The sequence below is a fragment of the Corvus kubaryi genome, unplaced genomic scaffold (assembly GCF_017639235.1).
Source record: "Corvus kubaryi isolate FWS band 111438036 unplaced genomic scaffold, C.kubaryi_AGA036_p1.0 37398, whole genome shotgun sequence".
Lineage (NCBI taxonomy): Eukaryota > Metazoa > Chordata > Aves > Passeriformes > Corvidae > Corvus > Corvus kubaryi.
Window position 1 is genome coordinate 54,608,178 of NW_024581137.1, and position 16,477 is coordinate 54,624,654.

General features: G+C 45.9%; 1 protein-coding gene across 1 annotated transcript in view; it reads right to left on the reverse strand.

Annotated features, from left to right (window-relative positions):
- Window positions 1-9,275, reverse strand: part of OXSR1 (oxidative stress responsive kinase 1) — an 87,219-nt gene extending 77,944 nt beyond the window's left edge. Inside the window, exon 1 of the mRNA XM_042043481.1 lies at window positions 9,049-9,275. Within this exon, the coding sequence (XP_041899415.1) occupies window positions 9,049-9,118 (70 nt within the window). The 5' untranslated portion in view covers window positions 9,119-9,275. The remainder of the gene's footprint in view (window positions 1-9,048) is intronic.
- Between the last annotated feature and the right edge of the window lie 7,202 nt (window positions 9,276-16,477).

Genomic DNA, 16,477 nt, shown 5'->3' on the forward strand with positions numbered 1-16,477 from the left:
TTTGCATTGGTGAGTCGTTCAACAGGAAAACTGTTCATGCTCAAGATGCTTTTTCCAGTGAAATATAGTTTGCTGCAAGTCAATACCAAGGTATTTATTAGCTGTTAATACCAAGCTATTTATTAGACAGCAATTGGCATCCTCAATGACTATTTTTACTTTACTGAAAGGATGGAACTTATGGCTTCACCTTTCAACTTGCTTGGTGCTCCTGGGGGGGACCTTATTGCCATCTACAACTCCCTGAAAGGAGGCTGTAGCAAGGTGGGAGTCAGTCTCCTCTCCTAGGTAACAAGTGACAGGATGAGAGGAAATGACCTCAAGTTGCACCAGGGGAGGCTGATATTGGATATTAGAAAAACCTTCACTGAAAGGGTGGTCAGGCATCAGAACAGGCTACCCAGGAAAGTGGTGGAATCACCACTGAAAGTGTTCAAAAAACACTGGATGTGGCACTTGGGGACAGGGTTTAGTGGTGAACACAGTGGTGCAGGGTTAATGCATAATCTTGATAACCTTAAAAGTCTTTTCCAATCTTAATGATCCCATGACTCTATGATTTTATAACTACCTCACATGGTGAGAGATAGAAAGGTTCACAAAGAAGTGGCCTAGGAAGTAAAGACATATACACACAAGACATATACACATCAAGTTTCCAAATAACTCCATTTCCATTGGTAGATCTTGAGGAATCACAAACTGAAGACATTTGCATCAACGCCTTTAAGGTTTGGAGACGGCACAAACATCAAGGTTCAGCTTCCCTGTGCCTCCACAGGGAATTGTCCCTGCAGATACGGCCTGAACATAAAGCAAGTGGTGTAAGAAACCACCAAGCCTCAGCCACGTGCTATGAAAGACAAGGCATTGTTACTTCCCACTGTCGTGGGGAATCCATTAAGCAGCTGTTTCATCCAGCAATGACAGGGTCACAGGGAGATTTGAGTGTTTAATAGAACGTGTGTCAGTAATTCCCCCATGTGCCATTTCCAGCACAAGCATTCATTAATTCGGTATAGGGATTATACAATTTGGCATCAGCCAGAGCAGGGAACTGAACTCCACGACCCTGGGAGTCCTCACTAGCTCTGTGTCTCAGCAAAATAAGTGACAGGAGCTTTCCGGTTTTGTCCTGAAAATTGACATCATGAAATCCATCCCTGTGGATTTTGCAGGAAAGGTGTTTACACTCCACAACAAGAAGCGCTGCCTTTAAATGACAAGTTCTCAAGCCATCAAGATAACCTAATATTGTGTTGCCTGCCTGAAGATGGAGACAGCCTGAAATTCCCAACTGCAGTTTCAGCTGCCCCACTTACCTCAACAGGTATCAGCTCAGAGGACAGCTGAGCCCAAAATTTTGTTAAGAAAAATATTCTGTAAGTGCTCTCATCCCACAGCCATTAATGTGCTCTCTCACTTTTCAAATACCATCATTTACCAATACCCTCTGCACTGTTTTCACGGCTTCCTTCTCAGAAGAGCTGGAATGAACCCCAGGACCTAAGGACATGGACTTAAAATCCCCTGAAGACTGAAAATGAGCAAGGGCGTAACTGGGACTGAACCAAATTTGAAAATGCACAACCTGTCCAATAGTAACTATGGAGCTTTCATCCAATGCTTAGTAAACCATCAGTTTTACAAAACGCGTTGAACTGCCCCAATATGCAATAATCTCACATCCTGCCACAAGTACCTCAACACAATTCTACATTCACAGATAGTTTTTTAGACATCTTCCTACTTGACAACACCCTCCCCTCTAAGGAACTGCAAAATTTGTCAATTAACTCTGCAATAAGACAAAAGCCAACTTCAATTCTTCCACACAATAAGCCACCAGAGGATACAACTGGACAGATCTCACCAGAAGTCAGGTGGGTACTTAAGGTCAAATTTTCCTTCTGCTATTTTAACTTAATTCAACTCTGTGGATGGATGAAATGGGAACAGCATCCTCCCACACAGCTTTATTAATAGCAAGGTGCTAGCAATAAAAGTAAAGTTTGTCCTTAAATTACCATTCATGACAATAAAACAGTAAAACTGTGGCAAAACCCAAGGAGAATTTACTACAGTAAGAGATGATCACTGAAGTATTTCAATTCACGCTATTCTTTAACAGCTGCTTGTACCTTCTCTTTACAGAATGAATTTACATAGGCTCATTTCCTGCCTGAAGGAAATATCCATTGGGGAGAATGCTATAAAGTCAGTTTAGCATGGAACAGTGAAATGAAAGAAAACAAGAATATTTTCTCTCCCCCGCCCCAAACTCTCAAGACAAAGTGGTTGGAGCAGAAAATTGAAATCTGGCAAAAAATTAAAGCCTCATTCAGAAAAGCTTTTCTGTATTCACTCACAAATGCATTTTAATTCAACTGAGTTATCAGACTTTGAAGGTGTCATTTCACAAGCATGCAGTACAAACTGTATAAAACTGTAAGGGATGGGAGGTGGAAGGAAGATTTGCCTAACATGGTAATTTGGTGAGAAAGTGAATCTGTGCTCTGAATTTATTCTGTACTTCATTCATGGATGGGATGTGAAGCCTCTAAGAGTGGAAGACAGTCATCCCCTGCAGACTTCCCAGTATGTAGAACCAAAAAGGTCTCAGAAATCCTGGCAAGGCACATTAGACCCTAGCTTGATGGAAGCTGATACATAACCAGTATTTTTTCCAGGATGGAATTTCTCCTAATTTCAAGAAAATCTGCATTAAGCAAAAGTTCTGTGTGCAGTGGTGCACACCAGAAAACAGCAATCTTTAAGAACCTTGGGGAGTGATGAGAGAAAGGACTTGGAAAAAAGCTTTGCTGGTTGTTGTAGCTGTTGAGTAGTTGTGAAAAGAAGTACTGGATTTTTCGTTTGTGCACTTGTATCACCACAAATCCCTACCTGCTTGTACAATGTGACAGGACCACCTAATATGGTTAAAACCAAGGAATATGCAGGCTGTGATGATTAACATGAAAACCCCACTCATTAGCAGTGTTTCAAGGCAAACAACATGCTCAGACAAGTTAAGGGATCAAACTTAGGGCTGACAGAATCCCACACTAAGTCAGTCTCTTCATCTATGTTCATGCACACAAGGGACATGAGAAATTCTGACTCAGTACCATGGACCCAGTCAGGCATCTGTATCCCTGCTGCCATTCAGCTGTAGTTACACCATTTGCTAAAGTGATCTTGTCTTACTCAAGCCAGACAAGTTGGATTTTGTTCTTAAGTCTGACTCCCTTCATTAGTATATGCATTATTCTGCCTCTACCAGAGGTACCCTATCTCTTCTCACACACCAAGAGCTAAGACCTTCTGATTAAGAGCCTGGACTGCCTGTCTGCCGGGGACCTAACCCTGTCTCCAAGACTTTCCCGTGTGGCTGCCAGGAAGAGAGATGGAGTTTCACGTGTTTTTTAGAAATGTCAAGGCTGAACTCCCTTAGGTGAAGTCACAGGAAACTGCAGCAGCTTTGAGAGCCAAGTCCTTCAGATCTGCATCTCAGTTGTTTGATTCTAAAGGCAGTGCAGGATAATAGCTCAACTTGTCTGGAAAGCCCCAGCATCCTGATATTTGAAAGATTTTGCAATGCCAAATTCCACCGTTCCAACAGCTATTCTTCTACACCCACAAAGCCCTCAAGTCTGTCTCTCCCTATTAAGAAAGTTTAATAACACCAAGTTTACAAGCACTCCATTATCATGTCCACAGCTAAATTTACGGCTGCAGCAATTCATGATGGATATTGTCCATTTTTGGGGAAATCTTCCAAGAAAATTTGACCAAGACACAGTTTGTTGCTACGCACTAATACTATTAGCAATAAGTGTTATTGCCATCATTTTAAAGAGCTCCAACTTTTATTAAAATATTACATCTCTAGACTCTGGCTTAGTGGGCAAGCTGCTAACACTTGGAAAGAAAAGAGATGCTGCCAAGTTTAAATAGACAAACGTTCTGGGAAGAGTTGATTCTCTTCAAGATTTCATCAGCTGAAGAAGCAAGAAGCCTCCCAGGCATGCATTTGTCAGGCAGCACGTACACCCCTCAGGTGTGTTCAGGAGCACAGTACAGACACACTTCCCAGCACCAGCAAAGATATTTGCATTAAACTGAAACTATTTAAATGGATTCTTGAGAAATGGAAGTGTTAAACATTAATCGGTCCAGGTACCTAACAGTACTAGAAGCAACTGCTACATAGAAACTAAACCCAGGAAAGTGTGAACTACTTCCACATGAAACACCCTGCATGCTGGCTTTTTTCTTAATACCCCAGAATAGCTGAAAGCAGCAGGATCTGTCCCTGCTGTCCCCTCAAACCAGTAGGCAAGGCTAACAACCAGGTGTTCTTCCCAGCCAGCCTCCTTCATCACTGCTTGCCTTTGTAAGTCCTCATTCAGCTGCCTTTATCCTGCCACTCTGCTGCATTTTATCCTCCTTCCTATCAGGGCACAGACAACAGAAGCACTAAACAAAGGCACACGAACAACCAAACACCTTTTGCTTTCACCTCCCCATGGGTGAAAAGCAACTCATTTCAGCTCTAATTCTAGCAGGGCAATGGTATCGAAGGTCTTAAAGAAACGAGATGTGTCAAGCGTCCAAAGGCAAGGTAGCCTGGATGCAGGAGTAGCTTGGCTATTCTGTTGCACTCAGGATCACACAAGACATACTTGTCTACATCCAAGCAGCTGAGAAACTGGTACTGAGCATCTCTCACTTCAATGCCCAAGCAGACTATGAATGACTGCTCACATTTTTTTAACTTATCTATATTTGCCCAAAGTCAATTTAATATAAGTTTTAACATAATATAAAACAACTAAGGCTTTTCCACCAACTTTATGTGGAAAAAATGAGCACACAAAGCAAGTCTTCAAATGAATTAACCAGCCTGAATACTGGGAATACAGTGTAGGAATCAATTTTGCTCAGCAAAGCTGGGGGGGGGGGGGGAGGAGTGGGAATCCACAAGAAAATGCTAAAACAAAACATATGGCACCAAGACTGAATCCTAAACACTCCATTTAGAGCTCAGGCAGTTATATTTTGTACAGTGTAACATTTTTTTGAATGGGTTTTAAATAATCAGGCGTGTGAAACTGGCTGCAGCCAGCACACAGGCACCACAGCTAGCAATGAACACCACCACGCTCCAAGGAAAAAAAAAAACAATCCCTAAAGTTATCATTGGACAAGAACCTCCCATTCCAGCCTGGTTTTTACATCCAAAGACCCCAATCGCTCCTGGTCAGCACCTCCAGGCTGCTCTTCTTCAATGGCACATGAGACTTCTACAGAAGCACCAGACAGATGACCACGGACACTTTGATAAAATTTGGGAGAGCAGAAATCTTAATTCTAAGAAGGTCCTCTGTACCTGTGAAAAAAAATTTCTCCCACACAGGGCTGGGATGAACACAGATAGAAATCTAAATATTCAGCCCCAAAAGATCAACATGTTCACAGGCAAAGCCCAACTCCAAAGCTACTTAAACCGCAGTCATTAAAGAAACTAATCATTCCTTAAATGGTGACTTCAGTTTTCAATTTAGGCTTGATTTCTGATGGGATAAGAAACTCCCACCACATCTGTTCATGCAGCCTGCACTGTCCTCATCGCTGCAAAGGAATCTGTCAGGGGAGAGAGGGCACAGGAACAGAGCATGGGAGCATTCCCACCACTAATTTATCTCCTGTTTCTGGCACAGGCTGTTTGCAGCAAAGGGGATGCTCCTAAATCAAACAGCCACAGTCAGCACTGCTCTCATCTTTCCAAAAAAGTAGCAAAATGAGAATGACCCAGTTCCAACCACCTTCACTCCTGCTACCAGCATTTCCAAGAGGAATTGTGAGATCCAGGGGAACCTGCCTGTGTATCTGATCAGCACAAGCAGCATGAGGTCGAATTTATTTCAGGCTTCAAAAAGAAGACTGCAGTAATTCATATGCAATCCACGCTCAGAAGACCAACCACCTTCACAACCACCACCACGGCACAGACTATATTCTGCTTTTTACATCAAAATTGCAGTGTCTCCAAAGGCCCTATTCACCTGCAGAACTCTCACTACTCTGGGGGTACATTTCACTGAAATGCTTTATAAATTGCTTCCTCTACCCCACCTGCATTTTATCCTTTCTTAAAATGAAATTAGGTTCTCATCTGATCAAAGTTCCTTGATTCAGCATACTGGAAGTTATTTAAGCCTAAGGAGGCTACTCAGCAGTTATTAACACTAACCAAGCATAATCAACATGGATATTAATCCATACCTTTATAATGAGTCATCCCCGGTGCCGAGTAATCCTTTTTTATTTATATATAGTATTAGCCAGAATCAGGGGGGCAGTTTTACAGTACAAGTTCTCTTTGCAGGTAGGAAACTTGCTTTTTCTATTCCTGTACTTGAGTGGTATGGAACCATCCACATTCAATAAAAGCCACATATGGCTGTTTTCAGGCAAAGCAAGTACAAATTAAAGAATTAGACTACAAATGGATTTTCGTTATTCCATGTGAAGAAACAGCTGAGCTGGTAATCTCAAAATTTACTCTATATTTTAAGAGTTATGTTTTTTTTCATCAGGAAACAAGTTAAATCCTTTAAAAGCACCAGTGCAAGGTTCATCTCTTTCCACACGAGAATGTCTCTTTGTTCTGTGCTGAAGGACCTTTACAGCTCTTCAGTTAAAAAGAGAGCTCAACAACAAAAAAAAAAAAAAAAAACAAAAAACCAACAACAACAACAAAACAAAAACCCTTGAGGTTTACAGGAGACATGAAGCAGGAGGCAAGGCAGACCAGCTCAGTTAACACAGTGACATTTTGTCCCACAAATCATATACGTGCTAGGAAACTTGCGTCACATCTCCATCCAGGCCGCTGGCAGACACACCAGTGTTTGAAATGAGTAAAGGGGGGGTGGGGGACGGGAAAGTTAAAAAGAGAAACCATATGCTTGCAATATACACATCTCAGTGTACACTCCATCACATGCCAAAATGCCAACACAACCTTTCAGTGAGCAGGCGACATCCAGAAACTCAGTTTGCAGAGGGACAGGGGATAGAGAAGAAATTAAACATTTTTTCCAGATTTCTCCCCAAGTTCTGTCAGTTAACACGAGACAACACGTCTGTGCTCCTCCTCACACTCTGAGGCTGTGGGATGCGCATCTCCAGCAGCAAGTTCTCCCAAGAGCAGAAGTGTATTTACATTCCCTTTTGTTCCCATCCCACCCTGCTCCCCAGTTACAAAGAGGCATTCGCTCCTATCCTTGATTGCTCAGGTCCAAATCCTTGCTTTGTGCCACCACAAAGCACCCCTTTGCAGGCTCTCAAAAGAAAAGGAAGTATTTCCTACACAGAGAAATGCAGTTCTCTTTCCCCAGGAAATGGGTGGCATGTTCTCCCCCTTCTGCCCCACACCTGTATCTCCTGCTCCTCAGGGAGGCTAAACATCCTCCTCCCCAGGGCACATTTTCCAGGAGATTTAAAGGGTTGGTCTGAGGATTACATCTTCTCTGTCTTTACAGGTAGTTGGTCTCCTTCCTAAAGCACTGCTGCTCCCTCTGAGCAGAGGGAGAGGACAAAGCCTGATCCCACAGAGCAACAGGGATTTCCAGAAGGATTTCCCCCACTCCACAGCTTTAGTTCCTTCCTACTTTTAAACAATGCTAAGAATTCAATCTCTTAAAACAGCATTTTCACAGACTCTCCCGCCCTCAACAGAAAACAAGCCTCCCGAGGAGACAGAGATGGAAAGCCTGGGCATGACAGTGCTACGTCATTTAGAAACTTCAAATGAAAGCACTCCACAAAGATTACTCAAAGAATTAACCTCCTTCCTAAAACCCTCTGGCCAGGAGCCACCTCCTGCTTCATTCCGTGCCTCCGGAGGGTGAGACGGGAGGTACTGACCTTAGAGTCACCTGTGGCACCACCTCTGATGTGTCACACACTCGCCCTAGAGCAATATATCCCTCAAACACACCCCAACAAAATGGTCGAGATAGCCAATAAATCAGTACAGCGGGAGGCCTTTGGCAACTGGGCAGTTTAAAGGCAAGAGAGAGTGAAGAAGGAAAAAAAAAAATGTTTAATGGAGAGAGCAAGGGCTGGGGCCTCGAGCTAAGGACAATGAATGAAAATGCACGGCAGCAGCAAAATTCCAGGATAAAAGGCTCATTCGGCGGCTCTACCAAGCCCTCCGTGCAGGGACCAAAGCAGCGCGGGGCTCCGAAACTGCTGAGAGGTGTGATCGCCCCAAAACGAACGGGGGTGCCCCAGAATGAGAGAGCCCACGCAAGCTCTGGAGTTCACTCCCGCTGACCACTCACATTCCAGCACATCCAGATCACACCGTGATGGGAAGAAAAGCACCCCGAAAGCATACCCCGTCCCGCTCACCCCGACACGAGACACAGACCCTGCCCAGAGGTGCGGGCAGAGGCCAGGGACGAGCCCCCCCTGCCAGGGAGGTGCCCCCGCGACCACCGCAATCCTCTCCTGGGATGGGGCAGACCCACATCACCTTCCATGGGCCCCACACACAGATGAGGAGGGGCAGCAGCCTCAGCAGGGGGCTCACACAGACCCTCACGCCCCTCAGAGTTCCCCGCAAGGCGGGGGGACAGATCCTCTCACATCCTTCCTACCTACGTGGCTGGAGAACGGGGCGGGGGGGGGTGGTCACACAGTCCCAGTCCGTGACGGGGTGTGTGCGACGGGACCCCTCCCAGCTGAGGGGTACCCCGACCCTCACACCCATCAGAGCGGGGGGACAAACCCCCCTCAGCTGAGGGGTCCCCCAGACCCTCACACAGCTCAGTGTGGGGGAACGGATCCTCCCACACCCTCACAAGGCTGAAGGAGGAGGCAGCCACACAGTCCCACTCCTTTGCGGGGTATGTGACAGGATTCCCCTCAGCTGAGGGGAGTCGGACCCCCCCTTCCCTCAGCCGACTCACACCCCCACATCCGAGAGGCACCCTGCATTCCCCCCCCCCCCCCCAAACCCCGATGACCGCTCACCGATGACCTCCTGCAGCTCGTAGTCATCCTTGTTGATGGACCAGGGCAGCGCGCTGGACTCCTCGGCCATGGCCGCGCCGCGCCCGCCGCCCTCCGCCCTCCGCGCCGCGAGGGGGAGCGTCCCAGAGGGGCGAGGGAGCGGAGAGGAGGCGCTGCGGTGTCCCGGCTGTCCCCGAACCCTGGCCGAGCCCGAGCCCCCTCCTCCTCCGCCTCCTCCTCTCCCGCCGCTACCGCCGGCCCAACTCCGGCCGCCGCCACCTCCTGCACTTGCCCATGCCCGGAGCGCCGCACGTCACCCGCGTGCGCCCCGCCCGCCACGGCGGGGACCCGCCCGCCGCCATCTTGAGCGTGGCTTGGCGACTCCCTGCCCGCCACCACAAGGCGACTACGCCACGGTTTGCTCGGTTATCACCACCGGCCTCAGGGGACGGGCCGGTAAGGAGGGATTCCAAAGAGAAGGGCGGAGGAGGAGTCCTTAAGGAAAGGGCGGGGATGCCACACACAAGATGGCGGCTGCAAACATCGTCCCCGCCCTCAAGCACAGGGCGGGAGCGGGTGCCGCTTAAGAGCGGCAACGATTGGCTGCCCACTGCCAGATCCGCTGCTTCTATTGGTCGAGCGGCTGCCAATCATGTGCCGGCCTTTCCCGGGTCCCTGCGCCCGCGGGGCTGGGCCTGATCCTGCCGTGAGGCGATCCGGAGCCTGCGGGCGGCAGCGGAGCCCGGCCCAGGCGCTCCAGGGATGCACATTCCGTGTTTAAAAATAGCGTGTGGGTGTGAGGCATCAGGAGGCCTGGTATTCTCTCAGCCCCCGAGGACGGGCAGTTCTCCGCTCCACGCTGCAGTTCTAGCGTTCGTGGATATGTCCAACGCCCTCATGGAGATGTCCTGTGCGCTCATCCTATGGTTTAAGGCTTTGCACCCGGAGCTTTTTTATCTGGATGCATTCAGGTACATCTGGTGGTCATTGAGGAAAACAAATTAAAAAGAGTGAGGAATACAAGGCTGAGTGGCACCATGGACCCACAAAGGCTGATGTTTCTGTCTAATGTATATACATTTAAATTGCTTGTAGTTTGAGGATTTTTTTTTCCACCAACATAAAAAGAGAGAAAACAGCATCTCACTATTACAGTGCAGGACAGTAACCATCAGGAGAACCGACTTGGAATCTCAGTATCAGGTTTCATCCTTCTTTGCTGATCACTGTTCTTCTTGTGGCTTGATGTCAGGCTCTTCTGCGGGTCAAAGAGAACATCAGTTACATGTATTTTTAGTTTATTAAGACAAATTCCTGAGATGCCTCTGGTGAACCAGGCTTTGTGGAGGGCCACTGCCAAAGGCGTAGTCTGACCACAGTGCTTTCACTTGAGCTCTAATGCAGGACACCAACTCCTTGCTTCTACTCTTTTCTGTGTCCCACAAAAAAGCCCCACAGCCCCATCTCGCTCGCTGCTGCGCAGGCACTCCAACACTGTCATAAGGCAGAACCTCCAACTGAAAAGCTGTTTGTTTTCCTGCTTGTCTGTGTTAAACATTCCCCTGCTGAGCAATTTTTAATATTTGCTAAATAGGCCTTAATTACTGCTTGGAACCATCTCTGTGATCTTTTAACCATGTTATAAAAGGAGTTTATATAGCAATTAAAAACAGGTTTTACCCCTAGAGCAGGCACCGGGGTAGCCAGTGTCATATTTCTGATAGCTAACAGCACGTTAAAAATGGATCTGAGCCAGGCACCACCAACAAAAAGAGACTTACACACTTAATTTTACCACTGCAGTTTTAAATTCAGAACCATCTTTTGGATTCTCTTATTCTGGGCTGAAAATCCTCTTCCTGAAGGCAATGCTAAAACTTACTGCTTTAGACCACTGGGGCAGGATTAGGCCCACAATGAGCCTTGTTCTTTAAGAATAACTACAGGCTTTGATCAAAATTAAAATTTAAAATGTGCACTGGCAAGACCACTAGTGGCCACGTGGGCATAGAGAGATGAGTGCTACATTTTAGTTTTCCAGCTCTGCAGTGAAAAATGCATTTCCATATTTTTAAACCCAAATCTCTCATTCACTCAGAGACTCCAGGTCTCATAAATTTTGCATTATTTTTTTTAATGAAGTCAGCATTTTGAGTCTCTCAAAAGTCAGGGGTTGCTGTTGCACTCATTCATTCAGTAGGTTGCTCCAGCCTGAGTCTGGTGAGGGATGAAAACATGGAGCTGGATTCCACAAAGCTTTTATTCCTTAGCCAACTTCAGACCTCCAAGCTGTACCTTCTCCTCTTTCATCGCTTCTGCTCATCCTCTTTTTCCTGATTTGTGGTATTTCGCCTGTCTCGTGTAGGCTGTGAGCTCCTCAGGGCAGAGGCAGTGCCTCTATTTATAAAAGAGCTGTGAAGTGCTGCTGCTGAATCAAGTGCTCTGTTGTAATAACAAGAAATTTTAGTGGAAATCTGAAGTGGAAAAGCAGCTTCCTGGTGTATCCACCTCCACTCTGGACTAGGCTTTAGGGAAGACTGAGAGTGGAAAAACTTCAGATATCTTTCAGGTGGGAAGGCTGCAGCCTGAGAAAAAAAAAAAAAATGCCCTGAGAAAAAAAAATTCCAGAGCTGGGTTTCCTGAATTTTTTTGACTTCCAGTAAAACACCACAGATCAGGGCAAGCAGGACTCTCCTCCTCCATTGATTCTGCAGCAGAATGGAGGCTGTCCCCTGACTCCTGCATTTCACTGATATCCTGGGGCTGGTGTTCCGCTGCCAAAGCCTTGGTACACCAGGCACACAATGCATGCTCTCACACAAAATGCTCCCCTTCTCAGAAGGCACATGGTTTCCTGCATTTCTGGGCCAACTACTTATTGTTTCAGTGAAACTTACTGGCACTATCCAGCTCTGCTTGATTTTTCCATCCATGTAATATTGTAAAAATGATGTTTAATGCACGCACTGGTGATTCTGATGTCCAGACATTGCTGCCTTTAGTACCTGGAAAGAGTCCTTGATAGTGGATGGATTTTATCAGCAGGTCAAGGGAGGTGATTCTGCCCCTCTCCTCTACTCTGGTGGGACCTCACCTGCAGTGCTGCATCCAGCTCCAGGGTCCCAGCACAGGAAGGACATGGACTTGTTGGAGCAAGTGCAGGGGAGGCCACAAAGATGCTGGAGCACCTCTGCTATGGGGAGTTGGGTTTGTTCAGCCTGGAGAAGAAGAGGCTCAAGGGAGATCTTACTGGGTTTTTTTGGTACTTGAAGGGGGCCTGTAATAAAAATGGGAACAAACTTTTTAGCAGGGCATGTTGCAATGGGACAAGGGGGAGTGACTTTAAACTGAAGGATTGTCAGTTTAGATGAGATATCAGAAAGAAGTTTTTTATCACAAGGGTGGTGAGGCACTGGCACAGGTTGCCCAGAGAGGTAATGGTAATGCCCCATTCCTGCAAATATTCAAGGTCAGGTTGGATGGGGCTCTGAGCAACCTGATGTCATTGAAAATGTCCCTGCTCATTGCAGGGAGGTTGGACTAGATGTCCTTTAAACGTCCCTTCCAACCCAAACTGTTTTATGATTCTATGATCATCATCACAGTTGTGAACATAAACTAACTTCATTTACACTTGGGTCATAGAAAACTAATTTAAACTCCCATTTGTGTATCGAGACCCTGCAGATTTAATCTTTCTAGTCATGCAGCCTCTCAGATATATAATTGTCTTCTTGTTAGAGTTTAAGCCAAAGTTGCTCTTTCAGCAAAGCCACACAGAGGCATTTGCTGTCACAGTTCAGTGGTGTTCAGAGCCAGGGCATTTGTTGCCGTGTTTATGGTTTAAGGCTCTTTAAGGCACCATAAACCTCTGTGTGGAAGTGCAGTGGCTCCCAGGGCTGGTGCAAACAAAGGCAGTAATGTGCCTGTGGAGCTGCCTGGTACAGGCCTGGGCTGAGGGAAGCCCAACAATGCCCGTTTGATTGCCTTCAGAGCTGGGCAAGGCGCTGTCCTCGAGCAGAGTGCCTGACCTTGTTCCACTGCAGAATTTGCCCGCTGTTCTCTCTTCATGGAAACGCTTCCAGGTTTATTGAAGGGACCTTACTCTATCAAACTGCAGCTGATTACTTAACTAAGTACAAGGCAGTTTCCTCTCCAACAAACAAAGGCAGGCACTGCACTTGATCTCCAGGGGTTTCTCCTGGCAGCTTTGCTTTGGGTTTGGAGAAATGAGGTGAAGACCCTGCAGTGGAGGAAGCAGCAGTGATTTCAAACCCTCCAACTGGAGCAAGCTTTTAATAATAGTTGTTTTCAAACCACAAGCTAAATTCCAGTCTAAACCACACCGGCAGGTTTTCCTAAGTGATCCTGTGTGCTACCCTCTATCTCCACCCCGTCACTGAGCCATTTTAAATTCAGCTCTGAGGTCACTTTGAAGTCAAGTAGCTGAAGGCCCGGTTTTAACAGGTGAATTCTGGTTCTCACAGGGTGTTTACTGAAATCGGCTTTTGCTCTTCAAACACACTTCTCATCCCAACACTCTGCCTCTCAGTAGAAACTCTGTGCTGCTCTCTTACTTCCTCCATTGAAAATATCCCCCAGATTTTAAGCTCCAGGAAACAAGCAAAGAGTTTATGACCAAGACAAGTTTTTTTCTTCTTACTCTTTTCTGCTAAGTTTGTGATTTTTTAGTACATAAATTGAAAGCCATTTAACCCTCTCTGTAACAAATTAAAGCTTTGCTGCCTCCTTCCAATCTAATATAAAATCAATGCCAGGCTTGAGAAATAATTATAACAAGATCTTGATTACCACATACCTGAATTACCATTTAATTATCAGCCCTTGCTCTGCTCTGGTTTACAATAATGCTTTCTTCATACCTCTTTGTCTTTACAGAAGCCAATGAAAGACACTTCACATGCCTGTACCTCTTTGCACCCTGGGAATGTCACAGCTTCTGAGGACAGAAAGGTTTTCCCACTGGCCTCTTCTGTGGAGGGTAAATCTCCATCATAAAGCATTTTCTAAGCAGCTGACCAGGACAGCGGATGAGAATGTGTTTCAGAGCATTTTCCCTGATTCTTGAACGTGCAAAATAAGCCTGCTGCAAGCAGCCAGACCCTGATGGACAAATGGACACACCTGGCCTGACTCTTCTGCAGCTGATGAAGGGTGGCCAAGGACTGTTGGTACTATGATGTAAAGCTTTGTGTGTGTATTTAAGACCATTCCGACATTTTATTACTCAACAAAACTCTTCTAGAAAAAAACTCAGTCTGGACATAACCCCTGAGAGACCCTTGGAAGGAAATTGGAGTATCCAGGGACACTTGGGACTTCTCTGCTGCAACAGCAAGTGGCAGGGAGGGTTGGCCATGGCAGGACTGAGCACAGAAAGCAGCTGTTTGGAGGTGATGCTGCTGCTCCCAGATGGTACAGCATGGATACTCTCTCAGCTGGGAGTGCTTGGACCCCAATTTACATCTGGCAAACTTTGAAGAAATCAAATAAAACTTCTTTTGTAACATTAGAGTGAAGTAAGAGGAGTTCTCTTAAGAGACACCCTAGGAATAGAAAGATAGGATTGAATAATATTTCATTCACTTCTTGTTGCCTGGAATAAAATTTGTGAGGGAATACTATTCTTATCCTTGGCCAGTATCTTCTCAAACCCAGCAAAGCAGAGGGCAGACAAGGTTTATAGTTCACATTTGCAGATTCTAGTGACATAAGTTTACAATAATGGTCTAATAGTTCAGCGTAACAGTGACTCATGGCTTATTGCTGTGGCAATAGGAATGTAAAGAGATCTCATTTGAAAAAAAAATATATTTGGATAGTTCACATCCTTTCCTCCCTACTCATGAATTCCTGTGCCATTGACTGCTAGCTGCTAAAAATAGGATCCTTTTTGTGTATCTAAAGGAAAACCTAGTATCAGAGAGAGTGGGAGGGGACCAAGGCCCTTCCACACAGAGCCTTCAGGAAATATTTGTAATGAAAGCCCTGTGAGAATGCAGGAATGTTTTTAAAAGATGGGAACAATCTAGGAAGGTATCTTGGAAGGAAGAAGGAGAGGAATTAATGAATGACAGCAGTTCCCAGCTTTGGTATTTTGCACCATAGGGGTGGGAGGTACAGGACCAAGTTGCAGCTTTGTCTTGGAGAAGCTGTTCCACTTCAGCAGCAGGAAGCTCCAGGGAACAGCCCAGGAACAGCCCTGTGGGCTGATGAGGAGCCAGAGAGGAGCCACAAGAGGAGAGACTTCGCTAGGAGTCATTTGAAGTTGTACAAGTCCCTTAAGGAGAGCAGCAGGAAGTAGGATCTGGAAAGACACAAGTAAGGTATCTGCAAAATAAATGGATTACCACCACCACTCCTTCGAAAAAGAAAAAACCCACATGGCACCTCAGAAACAAACCTCTGAAGTGTGAAATCATGTGGCAGGGAAAGCTGTCACAGAGAATCAGAAATTGATTTAATAGACACAAATTGACTGCTGCATAATTTGTGCAGATTGCTGCTGGCTGAGAGGGAGAGAGATCCACAGCTCTGGAGAGCTGAGCGCAGGCACCGCCTGGCAAAAGGTGTGGAAAGCAAAAATTTCATCGTTGGCAATAGTACGTGTACTGAATGCTTCCTCTTCAGTAGGGAACAATTAAAATCGATGGCAGGATGCAAGGTAACAAAAGGAAATGACTGATCAATATGCATGTCTTGGAGCTGAAGACAAGCGCGTCTGCCAAGAGCAGCATGCTGATGAGGCGAGATTCTGAGAGGGAACCTGAAAAGCTTCCACTCCTGATGCTCAAAAACACAACCCAGCTGAGCAGATGCCAGGTGCGGTGCTAGGAGAGGTGAAGGCACCGAGGAGGCAGGAGAATAACTGTTAGGAAAACCAGGGAATATTAATTTTAAGACTAAATAGATTTAAAGTAAAAAATGTGATGCTTCTCTTCTTTGCCTTTCTAAAGATCTCAAAAGCCCTTTAGTGATATTGAAAAATTATGGTCTTTACATACCTGGGCAAGCTTTTAGAGATATTTTAAGGCCAATGTCCAATTTATTCCTCTGCTGAAAGCACTTGAAATCTCATTTCCCTGTATATTTCGCTGGGGGGTCTCTGCCAAGTACTGCCAAAAATCAAACACTAAATCTTCTATGATTCAGTAGTTTTAAATCAGTCACCCAGGTTTCTGAATACTTTAAAAAATGTTGCTGTAAAGCTGACTGCAGGGTCTGCCATGGCTCCAGTGGGACAGGGAAGAGCATGTGGAACTCCAGGTTTGTTTTCCCAGTTCTTCCCCTCCTAAATGGTATTTGTTTCTGAGGCAACAGTCCACAGACTGGCACATGAGCGGTTAAACACCTCAGGTCTTGCAGCTCATACATCTCATTCTGCTGACACAGACAGAAGGCAGACACAGCTGAAGATCAGAGCCAGAAA